The sequence below is a fragment of the Erpetoichthys calabaricus genome, chromosome 14 (genome assembly GCF_900747795.2).
Source record: "Erpetoichthys calabaricus chromosome 14, fErpCal1.3, whole genome shotgun sequence".
Classification (NCBI taxonomy): domain Eukaryota; kingdom Metazoa; phylum Chordata; class Cladistia; order Polypteriformes; family Polypteridae; genus Erpetoichthys; species Erpetoichthys calabaricus.
The window spans coordinates 96716040-96730672 of record NC_041407.2 but is presented as its reverse complement, the minus strand read 5'-3'; the positions used below and the strand labels follow the sequence as shown (position 1 = coordinate 96730672).

Here is a 14633-nt window from a genome sequence, read left to right as displayed (position 1 = left end):
TATCTTGTTTGGGTTTCCCACTTTTCGTGTTTTTTGGTGATACACTTGTTGTGTTTTAGCACTTTTGTAGTGCGAGTACATTTTTTTTTAAACAAGAGCTAATCACGATTCAGTGAAGTTTTACAAATGTGAGATAACGTTTGGATGTGCCGGTCATTTATACATACGAATCTAGAAGTAATCTACGTAAATTTGATTTTATTTTCACGAAGGATTCTTTTGTACATTGATTCAAGACATTTCTAATCTGTATTTGACACTTTTAAGGAATTTCTAACCCCATCATACATGTGTATTTTTATAGATCGCAATGAACTGGAAGCAGCACAGAAATTTCTGGAGCAGGCAGCCATTGAGAATTTGGTAGGTGCCAATAACAATCATTCATTTTAAGTTGCTTTGTGATCGGTATGATATAAAGTGGGAGAGCAGGTGGGCATTTTCTGCAAAATTATTTCAGTTGCGAACGTTTAGCGCTTTTTTTCCTGCGGAGAAGGCAGGGCCCTTGAATGAAAAACCGCCATGCCGGCGCAACCTACATTGGGTTCCGCCGGCGCGTGAGGGCCTTTTTTCTTTTGATTGACGCGCTTCTTTTCAATTGCATGCCTGGGTTTTTGTGACATTTGATATTTTGACCAATCCCAGAGAGGTTGCTCAACTGAGAGGCGGAGCTAGCGTGAGACTAGGTTGAGAGTGAGCAGGGCCGTTCCTCAGCCATGTGGGAGGTGGGAAGCGGGAGGATTGCGCCAGTCCTGATGGAGACGCTTCGGTCTTGGAAAGGTTTTTGGCGTTGGTTGTAAGTGGATTGTTTTAAGTGATGTATTGAGTGGAGAGAGAGAGCGAGAGCTGTGCTTTGGATTACAAAGCGTACTTTAGGCTAGTAAGAAGTTGCTGCTTCTTTGTGTCTGTGCAATAGGATCGGGTACGTGTGAGGTCAAATTGGAGAAAACGTGCTTTTGATATACTGTATACGATTCTTTTAGACTCAAGTACCATTGGTTTTCGGCGCACATTTTATTCATGAATCGAATAATACAGTATATAATGATATTGTAATTGTAACATCACCAAATGAAAATGCAATATAATGAACATTACTCGGTTTTACTGTTTTTTTAACAATAAGCGACTTGTTCAAAGAAATTAACTATTAACCTTTAAGTTGGTCCAATTTAGGCGCAATTCCAGATGGGTCCAGGTACAGACTGCAGCTCTGCGATTCAGCAGTTCTGCTGGACAGCCAGTTGATTTGCATGTAGGTTTTTGTCAGTTGCTTTACTTGACTCGAGTCAGATATCCTTCCCCAATCTAAATCTTAACCTTAGTGTAACCAGGTGTTATCACTGACGTGTAATATAAAGCGACAACCTCCTCAATAAGAGTGGAGCGCTAGAGTCCACTGGACAATTCAGTCCTCGGCTATTCTTTCAATCTGTCAGTGTACTTTTTGTCAAGATAAAACTATATGGGGAAAACATTAAGGTGTAATTCTTTAACTTTGTTTACATTATAGCTTTAAAATTGGCCAAACCAACTGGAGTGTCACATTTGTAGTAGGTATACAAGATACATTGAGGTTCAAATTTTGATTAGGGATTTTCCGATCAGGTTTTTTTTAAGGCCTATACTGGTTACCGATTTCATGTTACTTGATCAGCTGATTCCGATAACCTTTTTTTCCCTTTCTTTTATCCCTTTTAATACTTTTTTTACACAACACGCCTGCATAACCAAAAGCCTTATGTTCTATATTAGTGTCACCTTTGGTATTTTATTATTAAACTATAGACCATAACTGTAAACTTCATTTTGTTTTAACAAAATTCTGAAGGCTTATCGTTCTGTGACCGTTAAAATAGTAAAATAAATAAAATTTCCTTAAAATACCTATTAATAAAATATGTACAAAATGATGTATCCATAATATTGCATAAAAGAAAATTAATCCGTTTTATAATTGCAAGGCTAAATTAAAAAAGCAGTTTTCGTCATTTTCATTCTCTAACAAAAAAATTATTACATTCTCACAAATCAGTTAATATTGGCAATAAACACTGCTTAAATCTAAATATACATGTACTTACTGATTTTAAGCATTTTTAATCATTAATTGCCCTCAGACTTTTTTGTTGTTAAAATATACAATGTAAGTGTGTTTTTCAGTGCATCAGCTAGACGTTTGTAATTCTTGAGGTGTAATAATGAAGTGTAATACCGTTTTAATTATGTAGTACTTGTTTCTTACCAAAATTTATACTGTATGACACACACACAGGTTGCAAATGTTCAGAAATTGCTTATCAATAAGACTGACATGCTTAATAGGTTTATAGGTAGAAGATACATTTTACAAGCTAACATACCTATTGTTTACTAAGCAGCAATTTCAAATTCTTTCTCTTTCCTGTTAAAGATGTAAGCTGCAGCACTTAAAACAATCTTGCTGTCCAAATAGTGAAGTGGTGTGCGTTTTTAAATTTTAAAGGAGAAAATAAAAAGGTGTGAATTCATTAAAATAGGATTTTTTTGCCATTTGTCTAAAAGCATAGAATGACTTCTCAGATTCTTTCTGTTTTTTATTCAACTTTAACTTAAAGCCAGCTCTGATAAAACAAGCCTTGAGTACTCTTTGTTTACACTGTAGGAAGTTTGCTGCAAAAAAGATGCAATTATCATAAAGCTTAAGAAAGCAGGGGCTGAACATATATTTTGTGATCGGCCAATTTACCAATCACCGATCAAGTCTTTCTTTTAGTAAAAATTGTCCGATTTAGGTCAGCGGCCAAACGATTGGTGCATCCCTGATTTTGATTTTTGATTTTTTTTTTTTCTTCAGCCAGCCATCACTTAAAAATGAATTTTTACTAAAATGCACACATGACATACAAATGAATTGACTTTTATATTAAATGAATACGTCACCCAGAAATGTTAGTTATCCCAGTTTAGTTTGTAGTGTTGACCAAGGAAAATTTTAATATCCCGTTTTTATGCAGAACGAGAGTAAAACATTTAATGATGTGATGGAATGTATTGATAAGGTTAACATGAAAAACATCCATGGGGGTAAAAAAAAAAATTCTATTACTCATATCGAATAATCCGCATGTTATTCGTATGCTCAGAACTGCAAAATGCATGCATTCTTTGCTAAGTTACTAATACTTCCTTTCAATTTATTGTACAAGATAAACAGGAAAGACGCATTCCCATAATACTGTGCATTTTGAATTTAAGGCCGAAGTCTTGACCAATGAAATACTGGAAGAGTCCTATCTAATTCAAACGCAGTATTATCATAATGTTTTTATGGTACTCTGAGTTTTCTGGAAGCAAGTATCAATATATTTTAGCAAAAATTGCATGTTTCAAGCATACAAATGGATAACGGACATGTGAATAATGCAACACCAGTTGTGTAAGTCCCAACTATAGAATGGAATTTGTTGCAGAAAGGATGGAAGTCTGCCCTTTTTGGGTCATCATGACTAAGAGTCTTGGGACGAAAGCTGACTTGTGCTGTGCAGGAGTTATTTGTTGGTGGGCAGATTTTACTATTACTGGTTTAGTGTTTTTTTTTTTTTTTTTTTTGTGTTTTGTTTTTTTGAGTAACTGTCATGTGACTTATGAATTTATGCAAATAGTTTCTCAGCTTGTGTATTCACTCAATAAAGAGCAAACAATGCTTGCTTTTTAATACTTTAGTGTACCTTTTTTCACAGCCTACCTTTCTTGTGGAACTGTCCAAAGTGCTTGCAAATCCAGGAAACAGTCAGGTTGCCAGAGTTGCAGCTGGTCTACAGATAAAAAATTCTTTAACGTCTAAGGATCCTGATGTAAAAACACAGTATCAACAGCGATGGCTTGCCATAGATGCTGCTGCAAGAAGGGAAATAAAAAGTTATGTAAGTAAACCATATTTAACAAGTCTTAAAGTTTTCAACAAAGTATGAAGATGTACCAGGTTTGAGTTAATTAGTAAAGGTTTCCTCCAAATTACAAATATAAAAAAATGTGTATGCAAAGAAAGTAATTATTTAATAGTTTCGTCTTATGAACTATAATATAATATAGCTGAATTTTTGCACTTCCAAAGACTAAATCTTGGATCATTTTCAGATGCACTGTTTTAGAGCTAGTACCTGATTATCTTTGTAAGCATTCTAAGTAATCCTCCACAGCCCAAGGTGCAGAATGGAGTTCATAGCTTTGGTTATTCTTGGAGCTAATGTTGCTTTTGAATGCTGTAATTTGGTCATATTTTTGTGTGTTGCTCATGTGTTGTTTGTTTTTTTTTTTAATAACATGATTGAAAAATATCTTAACAGTTGAAAAGCCTAAAATGGCTTTTCTTCTGAATGTGAGATTTGGAGTAATTAAAGTGTAGGTAAACAGCTTTAGTTTTTATTTCATATTGTTTAATAATGTCACATTAGTGTTTGATTTGATGGCAAATGTTAAACTGTCAATTTTGGTGGTGTTTGAGGGGGGAAAAGGGGGCTAATTTTGATGAGCCATTGAATATTTATTTGTTTTTCCTCATTTGTATTATGTACTTGAATTGCAAACGTTTACCTTTCAAAGAGGATTTCAGGAACATAGTAACCTCTCAAAGCAGACAAAGCCCATACACACATACAGAGGTGGGCAAAAGTAGGTTTACAGTTCTTTTGCCCAACTCTCTATTTGATTTTTGACAGCTCCCTTTGTTTCTGAAATACTGTTTGTATATAATATATGTGTGTGTGTGTGTGTGTGTGTGTGTGTGTACGTCTGAACATTTTAACATTGCTGTGCCATTAATGGCTATTTTCAAATTTAATGTTTCATGTAGTTTAATTTTGTATTGATGTCATTTTCACTGATTGTATATTTGCTTGTTTTATAGGTCTTGCAGACATTGGGTACAGAGACCTACAGACCCAGTTCAGCATCACAATGTGTTGCTGGCATTGCTTGTGCAGAGATCCCGGTTAACCAATGGCCTGAGCTAATCCCACAGCTTGTAGCAAATGTTACTGGACTTAATAGCACTGAGCACATGAGGGAGTCAACACTGGAAGCCATTGGATACATCTGTCAGGACATTGTAAATGTCTTTCTTGGTTTTGGTTGCAGTTTTATTTTTTTTTAACCATATTTATTTGTAGCTTCTGTTTGTTCTTGCTTCTATGCATACAGTGTTATATAGTTGGTATACAGATGAGATCATTATAAATTTGAGTGCAGAAAAATGTCCACCATGATATCTGCATTCATTATGGCATGCTTTTTTATTGTAATGGAACTGTAGAATTTCTAAAAATTTAAGAGGCGGCTTTTTGGCCCAAGCTTATTTGGGTAAACAGTAAACAAGCTGTCCTGATGTTGCTTTTGTATCTGTTGTATTTTATTAGATGCTTTGTAACATTCTAAATATCTACTGTATGCTCTATTTTAGTATCATGCTTATAAACTTACAAGCTGATACTGCATTTTTACCATTCTCCAAACATGCTAAATCAAGGTTAGGGTATTTTCAATACTTGGTGCAGGCTGAGAATTGATTCTGGATAGAGTTGAATTTGCCCACAGTCACTTACACAGGACTGATTTGGTCCTGCCAGCTCAGTATTCCATATTGTTTCTAAGAATGACACTTAACTTACCCTTACTGATTGCATGTTAACAGCCTGACTTTTACAAAGGTTGTGTGCTTTGTTGCAGGACCCAGAGCAGTTGCAAGACAATGCAAATCAGATTCTGACTGCTATTGTTCAGGGAATGAGAAAGGAGGAGCCCAGCAACAATGTCAAACTTGCAGCCACAAATGCTCTTCTCAATTCTTTAGAGTTTACAAAAGCCAACTTTGATAAAGAGGTAATATTTAGTTTACCAAAGAATAAATATGGTTCATGGTGTGTTTTTTTTTTTTTTTTTTTTTTTTTTTTTATATAACCGGTATTGTCTGTGATGAAAAAACATGCACCACGCTGAAGTGTGATGTATTTTTTTTAACCACATATTCTGAGACTTGTGAACAAAATGCATTTTAAATTGTTAAAAGGACAAAGAAGTTCTTCACTTTTTTTTATTGTTGTTCCAGGGTGAAAGGCATTTTATAATGCAGGTTGTCTGTGAAGCAACACAGTGTGCTGATACAAGGGTATGCAAATTTTTTTTTTTTTTTTTTTTTTTTTTTTTTTTTTTTTTTTTTAAAAGACTAGGTGGGAAAAAAATAACTCTCTGTTCCTTTTCAAGGTACGAGTAGCTGCCTTGCAGAACCTGGTGAAAATAATGTCGTTGTATTACCAATACATGGAGACCTACATGGGTCAGGCTTTGTTTGCAGTAAGTATCTCAGAGGTACTGTGTATCTTTTAAGGAGTGCCTGGTTTAGTGCTAGGTCTTGCTGGTCTGTGATGAGAAATCATGCACCACGCTGATACATGCCTGATGCATAAACCTTTTGATGCTGAGACCAGTATGTAAAACATTCTGTCAAATTCAGTGTCATTTTATTAAAGGAATTTTAACATCATCATGGGAAAAGAGGTAAAATGATCTAGCTGTTTGTATCTCTGGATAATAAGTTGCTTGTCAATGTGCTATCTGATGTAGAGCATAGTAGTATTAAATGGTTCACCCAAACCATACTGGCTTTATTCATGCTTGTCATGCTTTGGATGCTAAAAGGAATTTGAATGGATAGATCTGGCATATTTCAAGAAGGATCCTGCAGCAAATGGTATTAAGGGACAACTACATGATCAAAGCTTGTGGTTAATTCCCCCCTTCACTGGTATGTCGAATATCTTCCTGTCCTCGGTACATTAGTGTTCCCACCATAGTTGCCTTTTCTTTACCTTATTACACTGCTAGCAAGTTCTTCAGATTTAATTTCTATTTGTCCCTGGCTTAATTACCACTGGGTGTATACTGGTGTAATGTTTTGTGATGGATGAAGCTGACTACTTGAAATAAATGCTAGGCTACCATGGAGTGCAGGTACAAGTACTTAAAGAATTAGACGGTACAGTCTTAAGCCATGGTGGAAATGAACATATTTGACAGGCAATACCGAGTACTTACTGAACACTGTTGGCTGGCTGATATTGAGTACACAGCCCTTCACAAAAATTACAATCTTTTGCTGGAAAGGGGTAATCAAAGACGGGGTTCTACTGGCAAGAAATTGTTTACCCTGACACACTGGTTAGGGTTCTGCGTGTTTTTAAATAATGTCTGCCATATCCATTCAGTTTAATATCAGAATATTTTCTTGAGTAGGCAGTTGTATTTAACTTTTAAATATAAATTGACCTAGTCTTTGCATTCTTTACAAATGAAATAATTTAATATATTAAAGGTTGCATTGTGGTTTCCTTTATATTTCCCCTTTTTTAAACCAGTGTTGTTGGTAGTTGCTGCCATCTGCTTAGTTTTGTTAACACTTTGGATTTTACATCTAGTCTGTTTTAATTTTTCTAACATTTGAACTTGGATTTAGTTCTAATTTTTGGTAAAGTGGATCCAATACAAGTACCCAAGGGTCAAATCACAATGAGCACAGACAAGTGGAAGGGGTTCTTTCTTACTTATTACCAAACACTCACTCTAATGTAATAGTTCTTAAGATTCTGTTCATCACTACTCAACTTATTCAATGATTGCAGACATTGCTTCTGGCCCTAAGATGACATTTTGTCTGGATATTAGCTTAACGGGTTCATGAAGAACCATAAGTTAAAATGGGTAATCACCCCCCACTTCAGATAAATGGTCATCCTATTTCACTCTACAAGTTATACACATTTTAGTACAATTGTCATGAGGTTCATGTACAAACTAGAGATGTTAATTACTGTTTAATTGAGTTGTCAAAATTTTAAACCACACTAGACCATTATTAGCTTAAATTTGTATTGGGTCAATTTAAATATAGTGTTGTTCATTTCATGAGACACAAGATGGCAGTATTTTGGCTAAACATCAGATTGTTTTGCATCCCGAATGATGAGACAGGCTAAGTGTAACTCCTTTTTTGAGTATTTCCAGCAAAATGTTTGCTGCAGATTAAATAGGCTGTACTTTTCACTTTTACACTAAATGTTTCATTAATTATGCATTGTTCTAGTTTTTCTCTCTGTTCAGAATGTTTCAGTTAGATTGGGAATGGAAAGTACTCTACTCATGACATTCCCAAACCCCCGAATAAAATCGTTTGATCACCAAAAATACTGTAGCACCCCCAAGGAGGTTAAATGTGGTCTTGTAACTTATTTTTCTTTCTTGTCTGTCTAAAGATAACAATTGAGGCTATGAAAAGTGACATTGATGAAGTGACTTTGCAAGGAATTGAATTCTGGTCTAATGTGTGTGATGAAGAAATGGATCTGGCCATTGAAGCTTCAGAGGTAACTATCTGTATGGTGGTAACAGTGTATTTGTGGTCAATGTTTGTATGAACACCAGCAGTTCAAGATGACATACAGATGTAGTAATGTTTTTAATGTATTGTAATTAATTGGCCAATAGATTTCTCTGAATGCCTAGGTACAAGGTTACTCATTTGGATAGAATTTCTTTACAAGGAAAGGGATTTAAGTTGGTAATTGCTTAGTAAACTTTCTCCTACAGGCTGCTGAACAGGGAAGACCACCAGAGCATACTAGTAAATTCTATGCCAAAGGAGCTCTTCAGTATCTTGTGCCCATCATCACACAGACTCTGACAAAACAGGTAAGGAAAAATTCTGTAAAGTCTGATTGCTTGCTAAGAGCTGAGGATTTAACACCTTCTCAACGAACACCTGTTTGTACTGTGTGTGTTACGCAAGCACAGAACATACCTTTTAATATAGGTAATGTGTGCTTTCAGGATGAGAATGATGATGATGATGATTGGAACCCATGCAAAGCTGCTGGTGTGTGCCTCATGCTTCTGGCTACCTGTTGTGAGGATGATGTGGTTCCTCATGTTCTACCTTTTATTAAAGAGAATATCAAACATCCTGACTGGAGGTATAGAGATGCTTCAGTAATGGCGTTTGGTTCCATTCTTGAAGGGCCTGATCTAAACCAGCTCAAGCCATTGGTTATCCAGGTGGGTAGATCTTGGTGATATGCATTTTACTTCTATTTATAGTCACTCGTTCATATGTTTATTGCAACTGCTGATTTATTTGAGTGATCTAATGGCAGTCTTTTTTTACTTTATATATTTAGGCCATGCCAACTCTAATAGAGTTGATGAAAGATCCAAGTGTGGTTGTTAGGGATACCACCGCTTGGACGGTAGGTAGAGTGTGTGAACTACTTCCTGAAGCTGCCATTAATGAAGTTTACCTGACGCCTCTCCTGCAGTGTTTGATTGATGGGCTTAGTGCTGAACCAAGAGTAGCATCTAATGTCTGTTGGGTAAGCCTGCCATAGTCCTATCTTTTGGTAAATTACATAATGACCAATTCGTTTTTCAAATTTTATGGCAAGTTGATTTGAAATAACATAACTTTTTGAAGGTAAACGCCTGGCATAGTGACATTGGTTGCAAGCCTGTTGGTTATTTTAATAATCTTTGCATTTATATAGCGCTTTTCTCACTACTCAAAAGTGCTCAGCAATTGTAGGTTAAGGGCCTTGCTCAAGGGCCCAACAGAGCAGAGTCCCTATTGGTATTTACGGGATTCGAATGATCCCTAGCCTCAGAGCCACCACTCCGCCTTCGAAGCATTTGTTTTTCTTGCATGTGCTTTTTTAACCCTTGTTCTTCTGGGCCATACTTTTGCTGTAGTTTTATTTATAAACCCATAAATTTGAAGCTTTTGCTTTGTACTTCTAGATTGTAAAAATTATAGTAATTTTTATTCGGTAATGTGTCATACAAACAAATGGGCAGCTGAAAAAGTGTCAGCTTTAAACAAGACAAATTTATGCAGAATTACATTGTGGGCATTGCAAAGTTCTGCCACATCCAAGCCCTCAAGTTCTTGTGGTTATAATGGCCAGGAAGCTGTAGGTCATGCACATGGCAAGAAAACTAACCTTTCTTAAAGCTATGATGTAACAGTCTATTTTTGTGACGGATTTCAAGTGTTTAGAACAAAACTGCATAGTTTTAACTGCTTTTAATTTGGGAATGGTAGGAGTGCAACAGGAGCGATCTTGGGCTAGGCAGACTATACATAGAATGGTGACGAAAGCAAAATGCCTAGAATCTACACCAGGATCAGATGACATTCTTTTTGTTAATTTCTGAGTTTTTGTAACACATATTTGCACTTGGTACTTTAGGACAGTGTATATGTAGTTGGGGAAAAAAATAAAATTCTGTCTGAGCTTTCATAAGTTTATTCATACACGCATTTGTGTCAGTGTTAGTATCATAGATAAACATTTCTGAATAATGTCATCTTCACTGCACAATTGATGCAAATGTGGTATAAACAACCATTTAGTATACTAGAAGGTTGTCTTGCTAATGACCTAATTTCTTCTTTTTGAAACCTGTGGAATATTGCAAATTTTATTGAATCTACCAGTGCAAGAGCAAAAGCACTTTCAATCTTGAGGCAGTAATTAGGTGTAGGAGAAAAAGTGGTTTTTGTAACGTAGAAAGTGGCGATTTTTTTGGTAACCTGTGAAAGATAGAATACTAGATTTTTATCTTCAGATTTATGAAGGGGACATTGTTAGTCCTTTAGCAGGATGACCTCTAGAGCAAAGGTAGCTGGTGTTTTGCTTTTCAGGAAATTGCAAATGACTGTCCTCACTCATTTTGATGCGTTTGTCTGGGGGGTGTGTGTGTGTGGTTTTTTTTTTTATTTTTTATTTTTTTATTTTTTTATTTTAAATGTTGATTTCTGTTGACTCACCTGAATATAGCTGTTGTATTGCGAGATCGTCTTATGGTAAAATCCTTGAATTTTTATCTTGATATCCAGATGATTAACTTGAATATACTTTATTGTGCAATAAAAAGGTAGTATTGAAGGCAATTAATCTGGATATATTTTTTTCAATGTCTGGTCAGTGATGAGAAATCATGCACCACTCTGAACTGCGTGATGTACAACTTTACTACTTTTTCTGAGACCTGACAACTTTAATTTGTAATGCAACAGTACATTTTATAGTTTTGATTTTAACTCTGTATGTAAAGTGTTTATATAAAAAAAAATGGTCTACGGTTTTTCTTTAGAGGTCATGTCCTGTACACTAGACTGCATTAAATCCTTGATTACAGAGGGGGGAAAAAATTAAAGTATTTGTTACCACTTCACAGAATGAAACTGCTACCCAGTTTCAGGGCAGTGGAAAGCTTTCTTCTTGGAGATGACATGTAGGGAGGGATAGTATTTTCGATGGGTGGTACTGATACCAAGTACTTACTGAGCACTCTAAGCACATATCCAGTACTCTGCATTTGCCATTAATAGAATGAAAAGAATGATGCCATATTTTCAGAAATTGAGAACAATAGTTTTATTTAGCAAGACTTAATGAATAAAATGTGAGGCTTTTGTTTAAGAAAGAGGGTAACATAAATGTTGCTAATATTTAGGCAACAATAGCTACGAACACTTGGAAGAAACCTGGATTCTTCCAAAAAAAAACACAAGGGATTAGAATCAGCAATCAGTATGTTACTTTGTCTGGTTTCAAGATTTTGGGTTTAGGTTGGTCTGTTTAATTTTTTTTATTGGCATGTTCATAAAAATAACTGTCTACCTCAGAATTGTAACCACAATGAGGAACCTATGAAACACATAAATGTTTGTTTGGTTTTTTTTTTCTTTATCAGTGTGTCTGCAAAGAAATTACATTCTTACAACTTGTGCACTTGTCTAAAAGATGCAGGTGAAAAGTGCTTCAACAACTTGTCTGTTTTTAACATTTCATCCTACATTATCAGCTCATTCTGCTCTCATTTTGCTAGCTTAAGGATTTTTTTTTTTAGTGGTGAAGTAAATTACTAGTAGTATCAATTGTACATGTGTCATTAGCGTTGGCCACACAGACTGAGAACGAGTTGTTTCACTAAGGTGGGCCCTTTTTATAAATTGGGACATTGATTTTTTTTTATTTACTTTACAAATGAAATAACTGCATATACTAAAGGTTGGTTGCATTGTAATTTGAGAGGACTTTGTTATTAAGGATGATGCAAGCTAACCGGTAAAACATTACAAAGGGGCTTGATCTAGAAGTGATAAGTCTTCTGTGTTAAATGCTACAAAGTATTGGGAAAGTATTGTAATTGCCTAAAGATTTGATGTTGAAATTTTGATGAATCTCAACGATTTAGACTCGATACCATTTTTTTGGAATTAGTCTGTGTACACGTCTTGTGGTTTACTCCTCAAATATCCATCCCCATATATGAGTATGCAAGAAAGTCTAGGGGAGACCTCTCCAGATTTATTTGGAGATTCTGCAAGTCTGATGTGGAACCAGCAGAGAATTAAAAGTGGTTCAAGCAAATGTTATACCACAGGTTGTGGTGATGTGTATAAAATTCAGAGCAGCAGTACATTAATGCATACATATTTTAAAAAGAAAGACCCCTCTAATTGTCAGTATCTTCTTAATTGGAATGGACCTAATGGCATGTTGTGATTTAAGTAACTAATCCTAATTTTTATGTTTTTATTTTATTAGCCTAAATACATAGTGGCTGCTTAGTCATTAGTGATCACTCTTCCATAATTTTTTGCTGCAACCTGATTATGCATAGTGTGGTCCTCCACCAAATAACAGTGTCGACTTGCAGTATTATTGAGCCGAGTGGTGGTGGTATTGGAAGCTCTGAATATTTTACGTTTTTAAAGGGCCTGTAAAGTAAGTTCAGATTCTAATTCCATTTTAGTATGTGACAGCTCTAGTAGAAATCCACTTTCTACCAAGAGTAACCCTGCACGAACACAAGGATTAAATACTCATTACGTAATGGTATGCAAAAGTAGGGCTGCAACTAATGATTATTTTGGTAGTCAACTAATCATTCAGTTTTTTTAATGATTAGTCACGATTATTTCATGCCTGACTATTTTGATGCCTGCGACCTGTGGTTGCACACCCTTTTCTAGGCTCCAGTGCACGTCTTACCTCATCTGCTCACGTCTGTCCACCTGTGAATGTCACCCTGATGTCTCTGCATTAACACGATTAAAATTAATAATAATCAAATTAAAATAACAACCAGTGAAACATGAATTTGAAAATAATCAGATGCTTTATAGTTTTATATTAGTGTGACCATCACAATAAAAAATACATTAAACAATACAAACTAAAGTGCATATAGTCTTTAAACAAAAAAGTGCATTTACTTAACCAAAAATGGTCACTGGTGTGTCTTAAAGTTTACAAAAGATTCAGTTCATATATTCCTGATTGCAGTGCAAGAATGTGAGCATTTCAACATGCTCTGGTGTGCCGCTGGCTCTCTTCTTTGAGACAATGTTCCCAGCTGCCGAGAAGAGGCTCAGAAGGAGTAGAGGTAGCAGGAATACGCAAGAATGATTTTGTAGACAGATGTTTTAATCATCACACACTGAAGGAAAAGTGTTGTAGTTTATCACATCATGTACTGTATATTATGCCAAAATAAAAAAAATAATAAACTAAAATATGTAACAAGCTAATTACTGATATAGTCCAAAACACAAGTTACCTAACGTTATAGTTTACTATTCATATGAACTCAAATATTATACGAAAAAAGAAGAAAAAAAAAAACTAGGACAACTGAGCTACTCCTATTCACTCGTTTACTATAGCTCCAAACACGTTCACAAACATAACTGAAATTATATTCACTTAACCCTTAAACCGCCACAACTTGCTAGGGTTGGTTTCCAGTGCAATTTGGAAGCACGTCAAAGTCGAGTATATGTGGCGACATACATTAATTGAACTCCGCAACCAGCTAAAGTTGTTTCTCAGTGCAATTTGCCAGCACGCAGGGGGCAAGTATATTCGGCGACGTACATTCATTGAACCCCGCAACCGACTATATTTGCTTCACAGATCAATTTGGCAGCACGCCAGAGCTGATCGGTCCGTGCTGTACATTCGTTGAGCAGCCAGCTCATGAGCACTGCCGGCCCCGGCAGGACTCCAGCACCACTATTTCTGGGATTCAGCTACTGCACTAGATGAGCCTGCAATCATCAGCATTTACCTGTGTGTGTGTGTTTGCGTGCAGGCCAGCCAGCTCAAGTGCAGTTGGCTCGGTGATTTACTGAATTTCATCAATGACTTCAGTTGCACCTTGAACATACTGTATAATATATTGTTGCAGTAGTTTTTTTTATAGTTTTTACAGTTCATTTGCAGTGTGTAAAATGATCAGTGTTGCAATAATTGTGATGTTCTTTGCATGAAAAAAAAAGTGTGTTCCATTAAAATTTCACATTTTCTTTGTGAATTGTGACGTTTACTTAAAAAGTGCAGCTAAAAAGTATTTGGCGTCCAGGGGTGCATTAACCCCCAAGTATGTGTCGGTTTAAGGGTTAACTATCATTGTCGAAACCTTGATATACACATTATAGTACAAACAGCAACGTTAACACGTGACACTAACTTTACTCACTAAAACAGCTTCAGGATGCTTGCGTTTCAGATGTGCATTCAACTTTTTTTTCTTTTTCG

At 35.7% G+C, this 14633-nt stretch overlaps 1 protein-coding gene across 2 annotated transcripts in view; it reads left to right on the top strand.

Annotated features, from left to right (window-relative positions):
- The window catches only part of kpnb1 (karyopherin (importin) beta 1), a 35340-nt gene that overhangs the window by 1075 nt on the left and 19632 nt on the right, over positions 1-14633 (top strand). The window contains exons 2-11 of one of the 2 annotated variants that reach the window (XM_028818405.2): positions 305-363; positions 3723-3905; positions 4889-5089; positions 5707-5859; positions 6086-6145; positions 6241-6330; positions 8286-8396; positions 8620-8721; positions 8860-9084; positions 9207-9398. In XM_028818405.2, coding sequence (XP_028674238.1) covers positions 305-363; positions 3723-3905; positions 4889-5089; positions 5707-5859; positions 6086-6145; positions 6241-6330; positions 8286-8396; positions 8620-8721; positions 8860-9084; positions 9207-9398 — 1376 coding nt within the window. Of the gene's footprint in view, positions 1-304; positions 364-728; positions 797-3722; positions 3906-4888; positions 5090-5706; positions 5860-6085; positions 6146-6240; positions 6331-8285; positions 8397-8619; positions 8722-8859; positions 9085-9206; positions 9399-14633 lie in introns of those variants that run through there. The other variant, XM_051936224.1, reaches the window with a different exon arrangement.